The 24,172-nt window shown below is 39.7% G+C and overlaps 1 protein-coding gene across 34 annotated transcripts in view; it reads right to left on the reverse strand.

The window, feature by feature from the left end:
• Nucleotides 1-628: 628 nt before the first annotated feature.
• Nucleotides 629-24,172, reverse strand: part of NARS2 (asparaginyl-tRNA synthetase 2, mitochondrial) — a 137,527-nt gene continuing 113,983 nt past the window's right edge. For 19 of the 34 annotated variants that reach the window (XM_077964086.1, XM_077964087.1, XM_077964085.1 and 16 more), the window contains 3 exons: nucleotides 8,019-8,116; nucleotides 5,738-5,764; nucleotides 629-1,179 (listed from right to left, as the gene is read on the reverse strand). In XM_077964086.1, the coding sequence (XP_077820212.1) occupies nucleotides 1,035-1,179; nucleotides 5,738-5,764; nucleotides 8,019-8,116 (270 nt within the window). In that variant the 3' untranslated portion in view covers nucleotides 629-1,034. Of the gene's footprint in view, nucleotides 2,337-3,344; nucleotides 3,507-5,737; nucleotides 5,765-7,991; nucleotides 8,117-18,730; nucleotides 18,807-24,172 lie in introns of those variants that run through there. The other 15 variants (XM_077964090.1, XM_077964067.1, XM_028833867.2 and 12 more) reach the window with 6 other exon arrangements.

The raw sequence follows: 24,172 nt of genomic DNA on the forward strand, positions 1-24,172 counted from the left end.
CCCGAGTAGCTGGGATGACTGGCACCTGCCACCACGCCTGGCTAATTTTGTATTTTTAGTAGAAATGGGGTTTCACCATGTTGTCCAGACTGGTCTGGAACTACTGACCTCAAGTGATCCACCCACCTCGCCGTCCCAAAGTGCTGGGATTACAGGTGTGAGCCACCATGCCCAGCTGACCACAGTACTTTTTAACTCTAGAATTACCCATCCTTTAGGCTCAGCCAAATTTCCATCCTCATCTTGGATTGAAAATACCTTTCTTCCAATTTTACTGGGAAAGGACCAAATGAAATTTAAAAATATATAACTTTTTTTCCATCGGCGCCAATAAAAAAAAAATCGCTTTTATTAGAGAAATTATAAACATCAAATATAAACAAATTATAACACAACAGTGATTAAAGAGTTGAAATACTTAATGTAATATCTCAACAGCTTTTAAAATGGAAAAGCAACAGTTATTAAATCTGATTTCTTTCATCCAGTTCAATGAAAGGAGATTTCAATTCAGAATAGCTACTTCGTTAAATCAATTAAGACTTTAAGGAATATTTTTTTTCTGCAATGTTTAGGAAAGTACTGAAAATGAGATAAGGATTTATCACAAAGTATATGGCAAGGGAGAAAAGATCCAACATTATTTTATTTTGAGCTACTAGATGGTTCTCAAAAATTACACAGGGAGTGATTTAATGATTACAAAGTAAAATACATTATCTCATTCTGTTTTAGAGTTTAAAAGAAACTTTGAGACTATCTAATTCAATTTCTTCATTTCTTCTTAATTGAGGTAATGGATTTGAGAGTCCCCTTGCTATAAGTACCTCTTCTTGGGGGAGCTCATCCTTACATGAAATACCCTCAACTTTCTAAGAAAATCACAACCACTTATATTTTTTCTATGATATCTTATGGCACAACAATTACATGTTGAAATCTGCATTTCTAAAATCCAAACATGCATTGTACTGTCTGTACAATCCTGTGCAGTGCCTCTGCCATGGGGTGCTTTTTCTTAACCAATCTTCTAGCTATAAAAGGCATGAATGAGGAAACCTTGGGAAAGGGATAACATCTTTGATATTGTCAACACCCAAGATGCACTGCAGGTAGCGTTCAAATCCCATCCCAAAACCTCCATGTGGCACAGATCCAAATCGACGAAGGTCCAGATACCTGTTTTCAAAAACAGAAAATCATCATCTATATATATTGTATAAGACCAGATGTTAAGAGTAGAATTTTATGTTTCAAACATACTTTGCAATCATTTGTTATTATTTACCTCACTGCGATAGACCAGTCTTTCCCCTCCACAGACAGACAATGGAAAGGAAGAAGCTGAATAATCTATCCAAGGTTACCCAGAGAAATAGCAGTGGATCCTGTCAAGCAGTCATGGGCTTTGGTCACTCTTCCTTTTTAAGCTATTATATTTATGCGTTTATGACAGAAAACTTGCCTCAGGAGGCTATAGAAGATTTTCTATGGATTTACTAATTTTCTTGAAAATATTTGCCTCTTTTATTTCTTGGTATGTTAGTAATGTTTTCTTTTCCTTCCCAAAATCATACTGTTCAATACACAGAGGAGAGTGCAGAGTTTTGCCTGTTACATTATGAAAAGATATCCTACAGATTAGACTATAAGCTACAACAGGGCAGAAACTGTGCTTCATTCAACGTTTTATCACTAGGGAATGTTCTAGAGTAGGTGTTAATTACATGAAGTTTTGTTTGAAGGCACAAAAATATATGCTTGAATGCTAGAGTGAGGAGAAACCTTTAATTCTCTGCCTCAGGCCTAAGGAAGATGCCCAGAGTCATTTTGCTGACATGCTAGACAGCCTCTGAAACTCACTCATCCAGGCACATTCTTTTCTCACTAAAGACCACATGGCAAGACAACAGCACAGCCATGACTGAAACTCAGATTCTAACACACCAGCATTGGAAAAAGTTTTAGGAAGAAAAGAGAAAAAGGACAACTATAAATATTTTATTATGTCATTTGGTGGGGAAATTCTTAAGTTATATAATATTGACTAAAACAAGTTTATCGGCCGGGCACGGTGGCTCATGCCTGTAATCCCAGCACATTGGGAGGCCAAGGTGGGCAGATCACTAGCTTAGGAGTTCAAGGTCAGCATGGCCAACGTGGTGAAACCCCATCTCCACCAAAAACACAAAAATTAGCCAAGTGTGGTGGCGCCCATATGTAATCTCAGCTACTCAGGAGGCTGAGGCAGGAGAATTGCTTGAACCCTGGAAGTGGAGGTTGCAGTGAGCAGAGATGGAGCCACTGCACTCCAGCCTCGGTGACAGAGTGAGACTCTGTCTCAGAAAAACCAAAAAACAGAAAACAAAAAAAACCAAACAAGTTTATATTTTCTTGAATGATTTGTAAAATCAGTTCTATAATAAGCCGTGAGCAACATAACTTGTAGCTACTTGGCTCCTCAATCATAAAGACTGTCCATCAACCTATTTCCCCACCATTAATAATAATGGCTACTTATACTGCTATTGTAAGGAGTTAAGTCTAAGTACTTATCTTTTTAAAAGAAAAGATTAATTCCAACCAGATGAGTTGTAATCAGGTAAGAGATCAACATTACAGGAATATCTAGCATAAAACTTCAGATTAGTAAAAACTGTAAGAAATAATGGGAGGCACATAGTCTTGAATAACTGGAATGTTCAGTTGCTAAATTAACTTTAAAGTTTACAAGGCATGGGGACAGAGTACACTTTGACTAAGTGATGAAATGAACAGCACACCAAACTACCTGTCATAAATGCCTGCAGGACCTGACATGGCTGCTAGAAACTCCAGCAATAGTTTTAGATGGGTCTAAATTTCTCATACACTGATATTAAAATACTGGCATGAATATCCGCAAACTGTATTCAGCAGAGGGGTTCAGTCTGTAGCATTTTTCTTGCTTTTGCTTTGATAGATGAAAAAATCCATTTCTAAGAAAAAAGTTTTCTAATGTATACATATTTGTTTGATTATTGTTAAATTGGTTCCAGGGTAGTGAGATTATGGAAGAGATGCTATGAAATTTGTGGAACTAGTTATATATTTAATTTGCATATGGCAGATAGAAATAGGAAGCGAGTAAATTCTTAGCCATCTGGGGTGGCTTCTCACCATATGGTGGAACACTAGCAGATATCACAGCTATGAAGATGTCTAAGCTCTCTTTTACCTTTAATACACTAAGATAAAAGGAAGCAAATTCAAGGAGATCTTAAGGATTTGAAAACTTTAGTTGGGAAAAGAATGGTACTAAAATGATTAATAAAGACTTTCAAGGCTTAAACTTATTTAACCAATTTTTTTTTTTTTTTTTTAAAGACAGAGTCTTGCTCTATTGCCCAGGCTGGGGTGCAGTTTGTATTTAGCTTGTTTTGTTTTGTTTTCTTTGAGACGGACTTTTGCTCTTGCTGCCCAGGCTGGAATGCAATGGTGCAATCTTGGCTTACTGAAACCTCCACCTCCCAGGTTCAAGAGTTTCTCCTGCCTGAGCCTCCCGAGTAGCTAGGAATACAGGCACCTGTCACCACGCCCAGCTAATTTTTGTATTTTTAGTAGAGATAGGGTTTTACCATGTTGGTCAGGCTGGTCTCGAACTCCTGACCTCAAGTGATCCACCTGCCTAGGCCTCCCAAAGTGCTGGGATTACAGCTGTGAGCCACTGTGTGTTTAGCTTTTTTTTTTTTTGAGACGGAGTCTCGCCCTGTCGCCCAGGCTGGAGTGCAGTGGCCGGATCTCAGCTCACTGCAAGCTCCGCCTCCCTGGTTTAGCCATTCTCCTGCCTCAGCTTCCTGAGTAGCTGGGACTACAGGCGCCCGCCACTTCGCCCAGCTAGTTTTTTGGATTTTTTAGTAGAGATAGGGTTTCACCATGTTAGCCAGGATGGTCTCGATCTCCTGACCTCATGATCCGCCCGTCTCGGCCTCCCAAAGTGCTGGGATTACAGGCTTGAGCCACCGCACCCGGCGTGTTTAGCTTTTTTTAAGGCTAGTTTTTACAAACTATAACATGCATAAGCTTGCTCAATCATCAGGCTTATCTACCTAACAGCAAGACCCAGAACAAAGAAAGAAAGGGGGTAGGAAACCAGCATTTACTAAGCTTCCACTATATGTAGATACTTAACCTGTATTGTTTCATTTACACAATAACTCTGTGAAAGAGATAATCATTCCATTTTACAGCCAAAAAACCAAGACTCAGAGAGATTAAGTATACGTAAGGTCATTACTGGTTAATATAAGGCATTCAAAGGCCATCACCTGAAGCCAATTTTAGATTTTTTTCATCTCTGAAACCTATCTCCTTCCAAACCAAAAGGCAAGGGTATAGGTAACTTGCCCCCTCCTCTTCCTGAGGACAGCAAAAGGATGAATAATATTGTTGATATTATTATACCAAGATCCTGAAGGAGTGCTAATATAGAAATATAAATAAAAATTTATATATATTGAAAAGTACTTGAAGAAAAAGTCTTCATAAGGAAAACCAAAACAACTTTGAGGAAGTGAATGTATGAGTACAGACACGTGGTCCTCCCTAAGCAGCTCAGATTTCTATAGTTTGTGGAGACATTAGTGATCACTTAGCTCAAGTCTCTAATTTCACACAAAAAGAAATTGCAGCATAATGGTAAAGAGGAAAGGATTTTAAAAAAATTCATCAATTTATTTTTTGAGATGGAGTCTCGCTCTGTCACCCAGGTTGGAGCGCAGTGGCACTATCTTGGCTCATTATAACCTCTGCCTCCCGGGTTCAAGCAATTCTCCTGCCTCAGCCTCCCGAATAGGTGGGATTACAGGCATGCGCCACCATGCCCTGCTAGTATTTGTATTTTTAGTAGAGACAGGGTTTCACCATGTTGGCCAGGCTTGTCTGGAACTCCTGACCTCAAGTGATCCACTGACCCTGGCCTCCCAAAGTGTTGGGATTACAGGCATGAGCCACCACGCCCAGCCGAGCCAAGGATTTTGATTCAGAGAGACCAAGTCCCATCTCCATCCCTCAAACTGTGTGATCTTGGCTAAATTAGTTAACATCTGTGGGCCTCAAGCCTAGGGGGTAATAAGAAAGGGGTTAATAATAGTACCTAATTCACAGGGTGATAAGATGATTATATGAGATAATATACACAATTTTTTTTTTTTTTTTTTTTGAGACGAAGTCTCGCTCCTGTCCCCCAGGCTGGAGTGCAATTGCATGATCTCGGCTCACTGCAACCTCCGTCTCCCGGGTTCAATCGATTCTCCTGCCTCAGCCTCCCAAGTAGCTGGGATTACAGGTGCCTGCCACCATGCCTGGCTAATTTTTGTATTTTCAGTAGAAACAGGGTTTCACCATGTTGACCAGGCTGGTCTCGAACTCCTGACTTCAGGTGATCCACCCGTCTTGGCCTCCCAAACTGCTGGGATTATAGGCGTGAGCCACCAAGCCCGGCCAATATACATAAAATTTTTAACATAATTATCTGACACACAATAAGTAGTAAGGAAATGAGAGCTATTATTACTATTTTTCAAGAACCCAAAAGAAGTAAGTAATCTTCTGAGCCCCCAACCCCTTCCCTGACCTAAGAAGAGTTAAGCTCACTGTTTTTCACACTCTTTCACCAGGTCTTGGGGATACAAGTAAAAACGCTTCTAGGCAACAGACAAGCAGCTAGAGTAAGAATTATTAGGGGCCACATTCTTACCATTGGTAGACTTCTGTAAGTCCTGATCTGTTAAAGGAAAATAAAATTCTTTCAGGGAATGGCAGTAAGATAACTATTAACCACTAAACATTTATTCTGGGTGTGTATAAAGACCTCTTTATAAAGAAGTAGATGACAAAGCCTATGCTCTCAAGTAATACTCAATATAGTTGAGGAGCTGAAACTATACAGTAAGTTAACCAATAGCACAAAATGTTATCAAATAAATGGTTTAGACAATAAATGTTATAGAAAGAAAATATGATCCAGAGTCCAAAGGAAGGGATTCACCTGAGATGAGTTTATTATCCTGTGACATAAGAAAAGCACTACTTTTAGGCAGGGTGCAGTGGCTCCTGCCTGTAATCCCAGCACTTTGGGAGGCCAAGGTGGGAGGATCACCTGAGATCAGGAGATCAAGACCAGCCTGGTCAACATGGTGAAACCCCATCTCTACTAGAAATACAAAACTTAGCTGGGTGTGGTGTGCATGCCTGTAGTCCCAGCTACTTGGGAAGCTGAGGTAGAAGGATTGCTTGAACCTAGGAGGCAGAAGTTGCAGTGAACCAAAATCATGCCACTGCACGCCAGTCTGGACAACAGAGTGAGACTCCATCTCAAAAAAAAAAAAAAAAAAAGAGAAAAGAAAAAAAAAAAAGAAAAGCACTATTATTACCAGTTAAGGTTGTTGGGAGGCACACACAGATGAGGGACACATAGACAAAACTTTCGTTCTTCAACATTAAAACAATAATATAGATTCTGAGGCTGCCTTTATAATATAGTTGCAAATTGATTCTTGTTTGAGAACTATTAATAAAACTTAAAATTCTTAGTGCTAATTGAAATTCAACTCAGCCCTTTAAAAAACGTGTTTTGGACTACAGTGATCTAATGTGACCACGAATATGAAAAATTCAAATACACAAAAATACAGAAAACATGAAGAGCAGCCACAGACAAATCCCTGAAATAGGGAATCATATATATCCACTTCATTAAGAAACATACATGTGGCTATTATCAGGTATTAGGTAAACTTTTAATGTTATGAGGAAAGGTTTCCTGGAGGAAGGAAGCAAGCAAAGAAAACAGACCAATTAATCTTTCAACAGATGAGGTTTCTTGCCATGTGTGATTTGTATTGTGCTTTTTAAAAAACATAGAGAATACTCAGATTCTTTCCAACTAGAGTCTGACCTTCAGTTCCACAGCTTTCTCAGGACTTTTTTAACACTGTAATAGTAGTAAGGAGTTAGTGATCTAACGAATATAGAGTCTTTCTCAAACCTATGTATCTACACCTTTCTTTTGGATCCTAACCCAATAGAGCAGTCCAGATGAGTGGGGTAACAAAACTAAGTTACCCAAGATTTTTACATATAGGTTGGGACCTTGACAAAGCATCAACTTTTAAAACATTTTCCCCATTAGGAAAAGAAGGCCTCACAAATGGCTAACGGAGTATTTTCAAATAATTATGGCTTTTCCAGGTTACTATGAAACCCAGTACTATCTGGAGAGAATGAGGCATACAGAATAGTAAAAGTCTTTTTTTTTTTTTTTTTTTTTTTTAAAGTCTGGCAGTACTTTTACTAAAGTAGAAATCATGGAAAACAGGTATGGTTAGTTTAGGCAGTCATTATGGCATACACATGTATATGTAGGAGCGGCAGTTCAATTAGAAACGCAATTCCTTACTCCCCGTCTCTGAAACATTCTCTATGTGTTTACAGATTTATTTCCCAGTTCTCAAACAGCAAGTTAAACTTAATCAAATAGCTAAATCAAGACCCCTACATAGAAGAGAATCTGAGGAAGTGAAATGTGCTTATTCTAAATGCTATCTGACTAGTCTTCTTTCCCCAACTTCATCCTTTCCCTGGCTCAGAGTCTGTCTTTATGTCTCTACAGAAGTCTGCCAATCATAATTGAGAGTAAATAAAGAATACAGATAAGATAAAAATGTAGGACAAGTTTTAAGGGGGAACTCTCTCTTCTCATTTTATTATTAACTTTTTAAAAAGCTACTTTCCACAGGGAAAGGTATGTAAAAATAGTGGGCAAATATCACTGTGGGTTTTTCATGTAAGAGTTCCATTCCTGAAGAAAGGGAAGCTCAGAGATAAATTAACAACTTGCTCAAGGACACAGAGAATCTGAGATCCAGTTCTGTCAGGCACTGAGGCCCAGGGTCTTCACTCTGTTACTACGCAATGACCACCTCTGAGCGCCTTATGCTCAGTTTCTAAACTGTGTTTCTTTTAGGTCTGACCATTACCTGGCTAAGCGCTCCTCTAAGAAATGGTATCGTTCTTCTCTGAGGCCTCCTCCAAAGAGCTCCCCAACTCCAGGAACCAGAAGATCAACAGCAGCAACCTAGGAAAAAAAAATTATTAGCATTATATTTTCAGGTGATTCCAACAGTCAGTTTCTGAAGCAAGTAAACGTTTAACATTTTGGCAATGGCTAATTAACTACCTACCAGAATCTTACTGACTACATACAATTACAAGTGGACAATTTCCTCTCTTTTGTACCATTTGTGTGGTATACTTAACAAAAATGTATTTTCTTCATAAATGTGACAGAAATGTTAATTATAAAAATGTGGAAAGTGTTAAAAATTATGAAACATTAAAAATCACCTATCACCACCAGAAACAATTACATTTTTGTGGATTTCCTTTCATATTTTTTCTCTTATACATTTAAAAAGTATAATTACAGATAAAAACTTACCACTTGTCTTACCAAATATACAAACTAATATTTTTCCTATATTAGTAAAAATACTTCACGTTGTTTTAATAGCTTTAATGTTTAATAGTTTATTGATCGGAATTACAATTTTTTAACTGCTTTCCTTTTTAGTTAAACATTTAAGGTGTATTTTTGTCTGTTTTCTCTTATAACGTGGCAATGAAGAGTTTAATTTGTAGTATTGCTATTAGGACATATAAAATAAATTCTGATTATTAATCAAAGAAGTACAAAATTAAAAGAACAAGATACCATTCTGGAGTTATCAAATGGAGATGACAGCCGGGCACAGTAGCTCATGCCTGTAATCCTAGCACTTTGGGAGACTCAGGTGAGCAGACTGCCTGAGCTCAGAAGTTCAAGACCACCTTGCGGGCAACATGGTACAACCCCCATCCCTACTAAAACACAAAAAATTAACTGGGCTTGGTGGTGCATGTCTGTAATCCCAGCTACTTGGGAGGTCGAGGCAGGAGAATTGCTTGAACCCAGGAGGTGGAGGCTGCAGTGACCCAAGATTGCACCACTGCACTCTAGCCTGGGCCACAGAGCAAGACTCCGTCTCAAAAAAAAAAAAAAAAAGTTATAAGAAGATAATATATCCGCAAAACTAAGTCTGAAAGAAAAAATATAGGCAAATAAGATAAACAATACAGATAACAGAATGGATAAACCAATACGCTCACATAACTGATACAACCTTTCTGGTCAGCAATTTGGCAACAGATAACCAAACGCCTGAAAAATGCAATACGTTTTGACTCAGCAAGCAGTTCAAGGAACCTATCCTAAGAAAATCAGAGATGCAAAAAAAGATTAACACGCAGGATGTTTGGCATTACTTATGACAAAAAGTTCAAATGTACATCAACAGACTATCAGATACATTTTAGAAAAAAGACTATTATCTACATAATGAGATGTTGGGTTGCTACTGTGATGAGATTACAGGTATTTTAGAATTGTTTTCCTCTTTTATTTGTATTTTCTTACAAAATTAGTAATATTTAATTTTTCAGGCTAGGTGCAGTGGCTCACGCCTGTAATCCCAACACTTTGGGAAGTCAAGGTGGGCGGATCACCTGAGGTCAGGCGTTTGAGACCAGCCTGGCCAACCTAGTGAAACCCCCTCTCTGCCAAAAATACAAAAATGAGCCAGGCACAGTGGCGCATGCCTGTAGTCCCGGCTGTTCGGGAGGCATGAGGAATTGCTTAAACCCGTGAGGCAGAGGTTGCAGTGAGCCAAGATCATGCCACTGTACTCCAGCCTGGATGACAGAGTGAGATTTTGTCTGCCCCCCCAAAAAATAATTAAAAAAAAATTTTTTTAATGTTTATTTGTGGCTGGGCATGGTGGCATGTGCTTGTAGTCCTGGCTACTTAGGAAGCTGAGGTGGGAAAACTGCTTGAGGCCAGGAATTCGAGACCAGCCTGGACAACACAGCAAGACTGTGTCCCTACAAAATAATTTAAAAATGTTTATTTGCAGCTGGGTGTGGTGGTGCATGACTGTGGTCCCAGCTACTTGTCAAGCTCAGGCAGGAAGATCACTTGAGCCCAGGAGTTCGAAGTTGCAGTGAATCATGATCATACCACCTGTACTCTAGTCTAGGTGACCGGCAAGACCTTGTCTCCCAAAAAAAAAAAAAAAAAAAAAAATTGCTATCTGTATTATTTTGTGACTTTCCTGTCTTTTGGGCAGGTAGACATTTTTAAGCCCAAGAACCTGAAGGCACAAAACTAAGATTTAGTGTAACAAATGAAAAATGAGGAATCTATAAAACACATTTTAATCTTTAAATGTCACATTACCTTATAAACATTTTTAAAACTTCACCTCACTCTGCCATTAAGCTATCCCCTTCCCAGTTTTGATTTAGAAACTTTTGATTGAGATATACTCTACGAATAATCAACATTAATAAAGAATAATTCAAGAATCTGCCCCCAATGCTGTACACCTTATCCTCATTACTATCATTAAAGAGAAAAACCTCAGCTCTGATCCTCATCACTAGGCTGAATAAGAATAAGCGAGAACAGCTACACAATTAATATGGCTGAGCTCTAATCAGGACCCTGCAGTTATTCTTTCTGTCCTTAGAGCAAGGAGAAAGTCTGGTATCTTTATTTCCTCATGTCTTGCTTTGAGATATGGCTAAAATATGACAGGAGTTGAGAGACACGTGGTAAAAATTTTGTTCTTTTCTTACCTTCAATCCAGAGTGTTAAATTTAGAATTATAGGCAATCAACTTTGGAAGAGAATAGTCAACCAGTGGCTCTCTTGCCTCTGCTTGAAAATATTTAAAGCCCGAGAAACAGTAGCCTTGAAACAGAGCATTCCATCCTTGTTTAGCTCTAAAATTAACTCAAAATGGATTAAAGATTTAAATATAAGATCTGAAATCGGCCGGGTGCGGTGGCTCAAGCCTGTAATCCTAGCACTTTGGGAGGCCAAGATGGGCGGATCACGAGGTCAGGAGATCAAGACCATCCTGGCTAACCCGGTGAAACCCCGTCTCTACTAAAAAAACACAAAAAACTAGCCGGGCGAGGTGGCTGGCGCCTGTAGTCCCAGCTACTCGGGAGGCTGAGGCAGGAGAATGGCGTAAACCCGGGAGGAGGAGCTTGCAGTGAGCTGAGATCCGGCCACTGCACTCCAGCCTGAGCAACAGAGCGAGACTCCGTCTCAAAAAAAAAAAAAAAAAAAGATCTGAAATCATAAAACTGCTAGAAATAAATATAGGCCGGGCGCGGTGGCTCACGCCTGTAATCCCAGCACTTTGGGAGGCCGAGGCGGGTGGATCACAAGGTCAGGAGATTGAGACCATCCTGGCGAACATGGTGAAACCCCGTTTCTACTAAAAATACAAAAAATTAGCTGGGCATGGTGGCGGGCGCCTGTAGTCCCAGCTACTCGAGAGGCTGAGGCAGGAGAATGGTGTGAACCCGGGAGGCGGAGGTTGCAGCGAGCCGAGATAGCGCCACTACACTCCAGCCTGGGTGACAGAGCCAGACTTTGTCTCAAAAAAAAATAGAAAAAGTTCGATGACATTGGTCTGGGCAATGATTTCTTTTTGGAGATGACTCCAAAAGCACACAACCAAAGCAAAACCAGACAAATGAGATGGTATCAAACTAAAAAGCTTCTGCACAGCAAAGGAAACAATTAACAAAGTGAAGAGACAACTCAAAGAATGGGAGAAAATATTTGCAAACCATACATCTTATAAGGGGTTAATACCCCAAATATATAAGAAAATATATAAGGAACTCATACAACTCAACAAGAAAACAACGTGATTAAAAAAAGGTAAAGGAATCTGAACAGACATTTCTAAAAAAAAAAAAAAAGAAAAGAAAAAAGAAAAAAAAACCACACAAATGACTAATAGGTACAAGAAAAAATGCTCAACATCACTAATTATTAAGAAAATGAAAATTAAAACCACACTGAGCTATCACTTCACACCTGTTAGAATTTTTTTTTTCCTTCCTACATTTATATTTTTAAATAGAGATGGGGTCTCGCTATGTTGCTTAGGCTGGACTTGAACTCCTGGGTTCAGGCGATCTCCTGCCTCAGCCTTCTGAGTAGCTGGGATTACAGGCACATGCCACCACCACACCCAGTTTTGAATGGCTTTTATAAAAAGATGAAAAATAAGTTTGGAGAGAAAAGGAACTCATACGCTGCGGGTGGGAATGTAAATTAGTACAGCCATTATGAGAAATGGTATGGAAGTTCCTCAAAAACCTCAAAACAGAACACACACCTCAGCAATCCCACTTCTGGGTATACATATCCAAAGGAATAGAAATCAGTATGTCGGTGGTGATATCTGCACTCTAACGTTCACTGCAGCATTATTCACAATAGTAGAGACACGGAAACAACCCAGGTGCCCATCAACAGATGAATGGACAAATATTGTAATGGACAATAAAATACTATTTATACATAATAAAATACTATTCAGCCTTAAGAAGAGTGGTAAATCCAGTCACTTGTGACACATGGATGAATCCAGAGGATATTGTGCTAAGTGAAATACGCCAACCACAGAAAGACAAATACCACATGATTTCACTTACATGTGGAAACTAATAAGCTGAAAGAATAGAAATAGATAAAAGAATGGTTACCAGAGGCTGGAGTGGAAAGGAAGGGAATGAAGAGTTGCTGATCAAAGGGTACAAAGTTTCAGATAGACAGAGGAATGAGTTATTAACCAAAAGGTGCAAAATTTCAGGCAGAAGAATAGATTATGAGACATATTACATACAAGGTGACTATAGTCAACAATATGTATTATGTATTTTAAAATAACTAAGTGTAAATTTCAAATGTCTCACCATAAAAATGATAGGTAAGTCAGGTGAAGGATGTGCTAATTAGATTTAATCATACCACATTGTATACACATATCAAAACAGTATGTTATACCCCATAACGTTAGAGTGTTGCTTATACCCACTATATACATGAAACACTTGTCAGAACAAGACAAAACAAAAACAAACAAAAAAAGAAGGGATAGGCATATTCAAAATCTATCATTTTTAAGGTTTCAAAATAGGAGTGATTCCATGGGACAAGGGTGGGTAGTAATCACTTTTTTTTTTTTTTTGAGATGGAGTCTCGCTCTGTAGCCCAGGCTGCAGTACAGTGGCTCACTGCAACCTCCGCCTCAGCTTCCAGAGTAGCTGGGATTACAGGCACGTGCCACCGTGCCCAGCTAATTTTTGTATTTTTAGTAGAGACAGGGTTTCACCACGTTGGCCATGTTGGTCTTGAACTCCTGACCTCGTGATCCGCCCGCCACATCCTCCCAAAAGTGCTGGGATTACAGGTGTGAGCCACTGCGCCTGGCAGTAATCACTTTTGATACTGTGAGTACACGTAAAGCTTAAAGCCAAGGCTAGAAAGGTCTACTGCCTCAAAAAGATGCTGGAGAATCAGAGACTATGGAATAACCGGAAGAAGGTAGTCCAGATGAGGCTGGTGACCAGTGATAATGAAGATGAGGCAATCCTTGGTTAGATGTTCTGCTTTCTCTGTAGTTCATGAGCATCAAATGAGAGATGTACTTGTTGCTGGATCTTGCTGCTAAGACAAATAAAACAAACAAAAGCCCTCTGGGGCTTTTTGCATGCAGATCTAAATCATGTTAATTTTGGATCTTAATTCTTTTAATGCTATGTTTAGAGGAATATAAAAGACTCATATTTATCTTTGATTATAAACTTCCTTTAATATTTGAGTTCAGGAGAGAGTTCACTGTGTAACCACACTGACTTTAGACTTTTCTGTCTGGCTTTTATTTATCTGGAATATCTGCAATTGCATAGTTATAGTGTAACTGGAAGTTTCTAAACCTTTTGAGTCACCTTAAATTTTTTTTTTTTTTTTTTTGAGATGGAATCTCACTCCGTCACCCAGGCAGGAGTGCAGTGGCGTGATCTCTGCTCACTGCAAGCTCTGCCTCCCAGGTTCACGCCATTTTCTTGCCTCAGTCTCCCGAGTAGCTGGGACTACAGGCACCCACCACCACGCTGGCTAATTTTTTGTATTTTTAGTAGAGACAGGGCTTCACCGTGTTAGCCAGGATGGTCTTGATCTCCTAACCTCATGATTCGCCTGCCTTGGCCTCCCAAAGTGCTGGGATTACAGCCGTGAGATACCGCGCCCAGCTGAGTTGCCTTAAAAATCTTATGCCATGGTAGGATAGCTACAGTAAAAAAAAAAAAAAAAAAAAAAATTTCTCCCAAACTTGCCTTCCTAATTCCAGTGTACCTAACTGGTTATGCACAACTATTGCTGCACTTGCTATTATAAAATTAACGTGATAGTGGTTGTATTAGTCAGGATAGGCTAGGCTGAGCTATAGTCACAAACAACCCCAGAAGCTTACAACCAGGTTTCTCAATCTCAGCATTAATAACATTTTTAACCAGATACTTCTTTGTTGTGGAGGCCTGAACTGTGCACTGTGGGATATTTAGCAGCATAACTGGCCTCTACCCACTATATGCCAGTGGTGCTCCCCTAGTTGTGACAACCAAAAACATCTTCAGACATTGCCAAATTGGTGAAGAAGGAGGGGAACGTAATAATCCCTGGTTGAGAACCACTAGTTTAAAAGAATGAATGACTTTTTAAAAACATATGCCACATGTCCATCCTGGTCTAAAACTGATAGAATAATCTCTTTCTAGGGTACTGTTGGTCTTGGGGCAGACAGGCAGAAGAGCATGGATGACTATGTACTCAAAGTATTTGTACAGAAGCAACGTATGTTTGTCGTTTCTCACATTCCTTGACCAATGCAAGTCATATGACTCAGGTCACATCAATGGGACAGGGAAGCATAATTGCCACTGGGGAAGAAGCAGAAACTATATGTGCACATACAACAGTTTTCCATGTTGCTTTTTCCTCATCTACATGGACTCTTAAACTTCTACCCTCCCAAACAATCCTTCAATGTTAATTAGAATTAAAGGCAGAACAGTAGTTCCCGTTATTTTCTTCCTCTGTACTCTGGGAGATAAACTAATCAGTATGAAAGAACTTATCAAAATAGGCTATTTTCACTGAATAAAAATTTTAGAAGACATCTGGATAGAGTCCCACATCACTATTATATTTTCACTTGGTACTAATTTTGTGGTATGCAGGAGGAACACGTTTCATCTTTGTTCTTTCTTTGCTTACATGGTCTGAAAATTCACATTCTCTCCAGTGAGTCAATTTCCTATGTTTCCTTGACAAGAGTGCAAGTTGCTTCCCCTAAGATATCTGTACCTTTTGAGCAAAGCATTTCTTTGCAATGCCTCATAATTATTTTAGGACCAAATGGTACTATTTCTTTTTCAACAAGGTCAGGTGAACCTCTGAAGAAAAGCCCACAAAAGCCTTGTGTGTTTTTTTCCCCCGCCGAGACTGAGTCTCACTCTGTCGCCCGGGCTGGAATGCAGTGGTGTGACCTCAGCTCACTGCAACCTCCGCCTCTCAGGTTCAAGTGATTCTCCTGCCAAGGCCTCCCAAGCAGCTGGGATTACAGGTGTGTGCCACCACGCCTGGCTAATTTTTGTAGCCAGTTTTGTAGGTAATTTTTGTAGTAGAGATGGGGTTTCACCATGTTGGGCAGGCAGGCCTCTAACTCCTGACCTCAAGTGATCTGCCCACCTGGGCCTCCAAAGTGCTGGGATTACAGGTGTGAGCCACTGTGTCCAGTCCTTGTTGTCTTTTCTTCCTCCATGTAACATTCTTCTTTTCTCTTTTACTTCAGGTTTAGTTTCCCTTCCACCATATCAGATTCTAATACTTCCTGTTTTTCTTTTATAACTATATCCTCTTACCTAGCTAAAGATTCTGCACACTCTGAGAAGTTATAATACAGCAAAGTATTCTTCAATTACAAATAAAGACACATTTTGAATATACAGAGTGTACTTTCTTCGGGTATATCAAAAATACTGCATTCTCTAGAGATCACCAGAACAATTCCCTCAAATTTTCATACTTTTTGGTTAGGATTGAAATTCCAGGTATAATTCTTCTCCTTGCATCTCCCCCTGGTAACGACTGGGCTAGTTACTAGAAAAACTACCTATTTCTCCTGGGTTCTACTAGAGATAAAAGGTACATAAAGATATAATACAAACACACAGGCAATTACACAAATTTTTTGGAGAAGTAATGACAAAAACTTGATTGTGTGTTTCCCAAGTTACTGGGAGGCGGTTAAGAGTGCAAGCAGGTTGGAAACAAGAAAGTTGGCATTTGCTGGTGATGATAACTTGCCTTTATGGGCTGGCAGGTCTGTGGTTTATGGGAGGCCGAGACTGGCTTAAAGAGCCAAGGACAATGAAGACATGAGGAATTAACTTTGATTAGGGAAAGTGGGGAGGGTTCATCGATAAATAAAAAGTGCTGTAGTAGAGATCAGATTTTATCATAGCTAACCATAAAGCATTAGGTGCTACAAGAAAAATACAGATAAAGTACTACAAATAATCATATAGCCCATGATCACTATCAAAAGCACAGATATTGTCTACTAATGGTTCTTCCAGCCAATTCCAGTGTGCTTTTAGAGTACTGCAAAGGTGACTCTGAAATTGAGCTACCGTCAATACCCACTTTCTGCCCATTTGGCTGTTGCATGCCAGGCTCTCCAAATAGGTGGACTCTACAGCACATCTTAAGCAAGTTGAAGCACATCATCTTTGCCCTGGGAGATGAGCTGCAAGCTTTTGAACATCCTGTTAGGAAGTATCCATATCTTTTAATTAGATGACCAAACACATACTTATTTATTCCTGTAGGTTTCATCTATGATTCTTTTTAATTAAAAAATATTTAAAAAAAATTTTTTTTGAGATGGAGTCTCACTCTGTTGCCAGGCTGGAGTATAGTGGTGCGATCTCAGCTCACTGCAACCTCCGCCTCCCATGTTCAAGCGATTCTCCTGCCTCAGCCTCCCAAGTAGCTGGGATTACAGGTGTGTGCCACCACGCCCAGCTAATTTTTTATATTTTTAGTAGAGATGGGGTTTTACCATGTTGGCCAGGCTGGTCTCGATCTCTTGACCTTGTGATCCACCCGCCTCGGCCTCCTAAAGTGCTGGGATTACAGGCGTAAGCCACCGTGCCTGGATGAATTTTTTTTTTTTTTTTTTGCCACTCTGCCACTCAGGTTGCAGTGGTATGAGTGTGGCTCAATGCCGCCTTGACCTGCCAGGTTCAAGCAATCCTCCTAACTCAGCCTCTCTGAGTAGCAAGGATTACAGGCGCAGGTCACCACAGCAGGCTATTTTATTTTTTTTGTACAGACAGGGTCTCAATTTGTTGCTCACACTGGTCTCAAACTCCTAGGCTCAAGTGATCTTCCTGCTTCTACCTCCCAAAGTGCTGGGATGACAGGCATAAGTCACCACGCCCAGCTCTATGATTATTTCTAAGCAACACAGATGATAAATAATGGCATAGGAACCTTCAAAATAATTCAGCCTTCCTATATTACTCTTTTTCTTGGAACTTCAATTAACCACAGCCAAAAATCAGCCATGAACTTGAATTTTTGAAAGTCCTTCTCAACGGACAATCACCTGTACTTTATGGAAAAAGGTACGGTTCAAAGAGAAAGGAAAGTAGGACCAGAAAATACATAGTATATCTGTAGGTCTGGTGGTTACTGGGAGTAATGAGTTATATAATGAACAGGAACCAGAACTAAATCTACCATTAAGGAATTCACTGGTTGCACTGCGAAACTTCTTCCAAGTTGACCAAATCTGAGCACTTTTGCAACCAAAAATGTCTATTGTTTCTATGCATCGCTGGGAGATTTGAATTAAGTAGGACTTTAGCTCTGCTGACCTTTTACTTTCCTACACAGGTAACAATGGAGACTACAGATCATTTTCCTAAGCTTTCCCTAATTCCTCTATTCCTTAACAAAACCAATTCCACTTTGGGAACATCTTATAGGCCCAGAATGCTCTCTGACACATCTTCCTCCACTTAGTATGAGTTTTGATTCTGCTTAAGTCACACAGCTGCAGTGGCATGCTGTCTAGAAATAGTTTATGCTGGTATTCAAGCTGAACAAACCCTGATTTCTATTTATGACACTCCCTTCTGACTCTTTGATTCCAATCAATGCACTGAAAATAAAACTCAGACCCTGAATAAAAAAAAAAAACACAGGCTAGATGGGAACAAGGCTTACAATACATAACCTTTACAATACATACATAATGCTAAAGTTGAAAGAGGGAGAAAGTTTAATGTCCCTTCCTCTGCTACCTCTCTTCCTACCTATCTCAGTATTTTTAAATATTGATGAAAACCACAAATCGAACGCCTCCTTATTCAGTTTCTCACAGGCTGTTACTAACAATGGGGCAAGGTTATACACTAGTATCAGAAGAAAAAGAATGCTCCACAAACCATAGGAAACATGTTTGTGGTTTTTGCTGTAACTGATGAAAATACATAGTATTTTGGCCCTAAAAACAAACTAGGCACAATTAGAAAAGAGGGCTTTCCAGATGTGATGGTGAAGAGATGCAGATGGGATGCAGGCAACAATGGCTGAAAATGGACTTTGGCTACTATAATGGCTAGCCAGTTTTACTACTGCTGCTGTCTAGAAGAGGCAAAAGTCTTACATTTTGCAAAGATACTACTAATGGTTTCAAAGGAATGGAATTCTTACCTTGCTCCCAAACATGTATTCCCTTTCCCTCATAGTCAAGACAGATTTACCACATTACTTCCTTCCTTAGGGAGCTCTAAATTTCAACTGAACCAGAAGAAAACATCAGTTGAGAACTCACAAAGGTTCACGTATGAGTTCCTCCACTTGAGAGAAGACAACATTTCTGTAAACAGCACCAGTCTACTTTTTATAATTAAAGTACGACGCATGGGAATCACTTGTGACTCCTCTCTCTTTTCTTTCTAGTTTATTTCATAGACTGATATGGTTTGGATATTTGTGCCCTCTCAATTTCATGTGGAAATGTGATCCCCCAATGTTGGAAGTAGGGTCCAGGGGCAGGCGCTGATCATGGGGGTAGGCTCCTCATGAATGGCATTGTGCCATTCCTATGGTAATGGGCTCTTGCTCTATTAGTTCACATGAGAGCTGGTTGTTTAAAACAGACTGACATCTCTTCCCTTCTTTCTTGCTCTCTGTTTTGCCATGTGACATGCCTATTCCCTCTTTGCCTTTTTGTCATGAGTAAAAGCTTCCTGAGGCCACACCAGAAGCTAAGATGTTGATGCCATTCTTGTATAGTCTACAGAACCACGAGCCAAATAAAGCTCTTTGTTTTATAAATTTACCAAGTCTCAGGTTTTCTTTTTTTTTTTTTTTTTTTTGAGACATAGTCTCATTCTGTCCCCTGGGCTGGAGTGCAGTGGTGTGATCTCAGCTCACTGCAACCTCCACTTTCTGGGTTCAAGCGATTCTCCTGCCTCAGCCTCCCAAGTAGCTGGGATTACAGGCACCCGCCACTACACCCAGCTTATTTTTTGTATTTTCAGTAGAGATGGGTTTTCACCATGTTGGCCAGGCTGGTCTCGAACTCCTGACCTTGTGATTCGCCTGCCTTGGCCTCCCAAAGTGCTGGGATTAGAAGCGTGAGCTACCGTGCCCTGCCAGTCTCAGGTATTTTTTATAGCAATTTAGAGCAACTCTATTTTACTAAAATGGACTAACACAGAGACCATTGTTTATTCCTTCAGAATGTTTTAGTTTCACTTCTTCCTCTGCATTTTCACTGTTGAGATTATAAGCAAAAGTCCCATAACTATGTTACTTGTCTTTAATTTCCCCCTTCCCCAATCCATCCTGTATGTCAGGTTAATTTTTTCATCTGCCATTATCTTAAAAGACATACAATGCCTCTCTATTGTTTACTGGATAAAGCCCAAGCTATCTTTAACACTCTAGTCTCTCCATAATTGTTTCTATCTTGTCTAGCCATCTTTATCACCCAATAATTCCTTACTCCATTATTTTTATACACAGAATTTTAATTTTTAAAGCAATTTTATAAACATTTGTTCATCTGATTTCCACAACAAACCCAAGATGACACAAGTGTGTAATTCCCTTTTAAAGTAAACTTCAAGTATAACGTATGTGTAAAAAGTACACAAATAACTAGCATACAGTTCTATAAATTTTCACAAACACACCATGAAGCACCATACGGATCAATAAATTGAACAGTAGTAGAACCCCAAAAAAGTCCTCCTAAGGTGTTTTTTAGTTACTATCCCTACCAAAAGTAACCTCTTTCCTGACCTCTATCACCAGAGGGTGGTTCTGTCAATTTTTGAACTCTCTAGAAATAGTATCATACAGTATATACTATTCTGTGTCTGGTTTCTTCTACTCAAAGTACGTTTGTGAGATTCATTATGGTGATACATGCAGCAATAGTTTGTTTATTGGCAATTCTCTTCATTGGTGTATCTGCTGGTTTGAGGCTCCAGCAGTTTTGATGTAGGTCAGTTCATTAACTCCAGCCCAGGAAAATTCATGACACACCTCTTGGTTGAGTACTTATTCTCACTGTTGAATAGTGTCCCATTACATAAATATGCTACAATCTAGTTATTTATTCTACCGTTCTTGGTTTAGTTTCCCCCCATGCTTACAAACAGTGTTGCTGTGAATAGTCCTGTACATATTTTAGGGCATTTATGTACATATTTTGAGAGAAACAGCTGGATCATAGAATATGCATATATTCAGCTTGAGTAGATATTGCCTAATAGTTTCCAAAGTGATTGCACCAAATTATACTTCTACCAGCAGCACAGGAGAGCTGTATTCCTAACATTGTCACCAACAGCTGGAATCACAGGCTTTTTCATCTTATCTATTCTAGCTGGTACATAGTGGTGTCTTTCTGTTATTTTAATTTGCATTTCCCTATCAACAAATGAGATTGACTATGATCCCCTGAGAATACTGAGGACAAGAAAGATCAAGTGGTATATCCAGGAACAAAACCCAAGTTTCTTGGCTATAAGTCCACAGCTCTTCCTGCCAACCCACACAAACTCTTCACTCCCAGAAACATAAAGATTCTAATGAAGCTGCCATACATGCTGTATTTCTGCCTTCCTAAAACACAGCTATATACTTTTCATATATTACTTGATTTAATCCTCACAACTCCATAAAATATTATGGTCTCATTTTTATAGATCAGGAAATTAAGACACAAAGAGATTAGGTGGCATATTTAAGATCACACAGTTTAAAATTCAGAGTTGGGACTTGAACCCAAGAGTGTCTAATTCTATAGCCACTAGACTTTCCTTCATGCCATGTTGCTACCACTCACAAAATTAAAGATGCTTTTTAGCTTCCCAGCAAATTCACAGCAGATCAACTCACTACTCACTACTTGTCGACAGTGTGTCTTAAACTTTGTTGGATTTGATTCATTAATCCATTCATCCATCCACCACATGGATACTAGGTGTCCACATGTCCCAGGCATTACACTAGGAAGACACTGATGAGTGAAAAAGAAGTTGATATGGTTTGGCTCAGTGTCCCCACCCAAATCTCATCTTGAATTGTACTTCCATAATTCCCACTTGTAGGAGGGAGCTGGTGGGAGATAACTGAATCATGGGGACACTTTCCCCCATACTGTTCTCGTGGTAGTGAATCAGTCTAAGGAGATCTGATGGTGGGGTTTTTTTTTTTTTTTTTTTTGAGATGGAGTCTCGCTCTGTTGCCCAGGCTGGACTGCAGTGGTGTGATCTCAGCTCACTGCAACTCTGCCTCCTGGGTTCAAGCAATTCTCTTGTCTCAGCCTCCCGAGTAGCTGGGACTACAGGTGCCTGCCACCACACCCGCCTAATTTTTGTATTTTTAGTAGAGACGGGGTTTCACCTTGTTGGTCAGGCTGGTCTCGAACTCCTGACCTCAGGTAATCCACCAGCCTTGGCCTCCCAAAGTGCTGGGATTATAGGCGTGAGTCACTGTGTTGGCCAATCTGATGGTTTTCTTGCTGTTGTTGTTTTTGAGACAGAGTTTCGCTCTTGTTGCCCAGGCTGGAGCACAATAATGCAATCTCAGCTTACTGCAACCTCTCCCTCCAAGGTTCAAGCGATTCTCCTGCCTCAGCCTCCAGAGTAGCTGGGATTACAGGTGTGCATCACCACGCCCGGCTAATTTTGTATTTTCAGTAGAGACAGGGTTTCTCCATGTTGGTCAGGCTGGTCTTGAACCCCCTACCTCAGATGATCTGCCCGCCTCGGCCTCCCAAAGTGCTGGGATTACAGGTGTGAGCCACCATGCCCAGATGATCGGATTGTTTTACAAAGGGTTTCTGCTTTCACTTCTCTCTCATTATCTCTTGCCGCTGCCATGTAAGATGTGCCTTTCACTTTCTGCCATGATTTTGAGGCCTCCCCAGCCATGTGGAACTGTGAGTCCATTAAACCTCTTTTTCTTTCCAGTCTTGGGTATGTCTTTATCAGCAGCATGAAAATGGACTAATACAGAAGTCCTCACTTTTTTTGACATAGAGGAAAATGTCATTAATTAAATAGTCATGCACACAGATGTAAAATCACAACTGTTAAAGGTTATGATGGATTAAGAGTTAGTATCTCTGGGTGTGAAACTTAACATGGTAAGACTGTAGCATCTAATGGGGTCTCTGACTCAGACTAGAGGGTCAAGAAAGGTTTCTCTGAGGAAATGGTGATTGAGTATAAATATCAGTAAGTAAAATTATTTAGATGAAGAAGACTGTTCTAGATTGAAGGAACAATATATGCAAAGAGTCTGAGGTGACAGAAAGCACTGCATGTCTGAAGACACAGAAGAAGGTTGGTGTTAGGAGAGAACAAAGTGGAGCCCCACGGTACAACAGACCAGAGAAGGAGATGCAGCCACATTCTACTGGGCATTGTAGGTGACATAAAGGATTTTGGCTTTTATCCTAGGAGCAAAGGAGGCCACTGAATGGCTTTAAGAAGAGTGACAACATGATTGGGTTAACTTTTTTTTTTTAAATGGAGATGGAGTCTCATTATGTTGTCCAGGCTGGTCTGGAACTCCTGGGATCAAGTGATCTGTGTACCTCAGGCTCCCAAAGTGCAGGGATTACATGCATGAGCCACTGTGCCCAGCCAGGATTTACATTTCCTAAAAACTCACACTAAAATGGGGAGAACTGATTCAGAAGAGAAAGAATGGATATATGAAGATCAGTTAGGACGCTACTAAAGTAGTCTAGGCAATATCTTAACCTGAAAAGGTAAAAGGGGAAATGAAGAGAAATGAATGGATATGAGAGATATTTAGGAGTGCAAAGCTGACAGAACTTAGTCAATGGAGGAAATGAGAAAGGAAGACTTCTGAGATGACTCAGGTATCTGGCGTGTACAATTAGATGAATACAGAATACTGAAAGAAGATCAAATCTGCTGGGAGAGGAGAAATCATAGGTTCAATTTTGGATGTGTTGCATCTGAGATGCCTTTGAGATATGTAAATGGCAGTCAATGAGGTAGTAGGATATACAGTCAGCCCTCTGTATTCAGAGGTTCTGTATTTGTGGATTCAACCAACAGCAGATTTAAAATATTCAGGAAAAACAAATGAATGGTTGTATCTGTACTTACCATGTACAGGTTTTTTCTTGCCATTATTTCCCTAAACAATACAGTATAACAACTATTTACATAGCATTTACATTGTATTAGGTATTATAAGTAACCTATAAATTATTTAAAGCATATAGGAGGATGTGCATAGGTTATATGCATACCATATCATTTTACATAAGGGACTCAGTATCCTTGAATTTTGGTATCTGAGAGGGGGCCAGTGGGTAGGGTATCCTGGAACCAATCCCTGAGGATACTGAGGGAAGAATGTAGATGACTCTACAGCTCAGAGAATAAGTCTGGATTAGAGATAAAAACTTCTGATAGAATAAACAGTAAGCAATAGATACAGATGAAATAACATGAGGAAAAAAAAGACCACCAAGGACTGGGCCTTGAGGAATTCCAACATCTAATGAATAGAAAGAAATGGATAAATCTGTACAGGAGACTAAGAAAGAATAAATGCTGAGAAAGGAGAAAAACAGGGATAATGTGATGTCAC

The sequence above is a fragment of the Macaca mulatta genome, chromosome 14 (genome assembly GCF_049350105.2).
Source record: "Macaca mulatta isolate MMU2019108-1 chromosome 14, T2T-MMU8v2.0, whole genome shotgun sequence".
In the NCBI taxonomy this organism is placed as follows: domain Eukaryota; kingdom Metazoa; phylum Chordata; class Mammalia; order Primates; family Cercopithecidae; genus Macaca; species Macaca mulatta.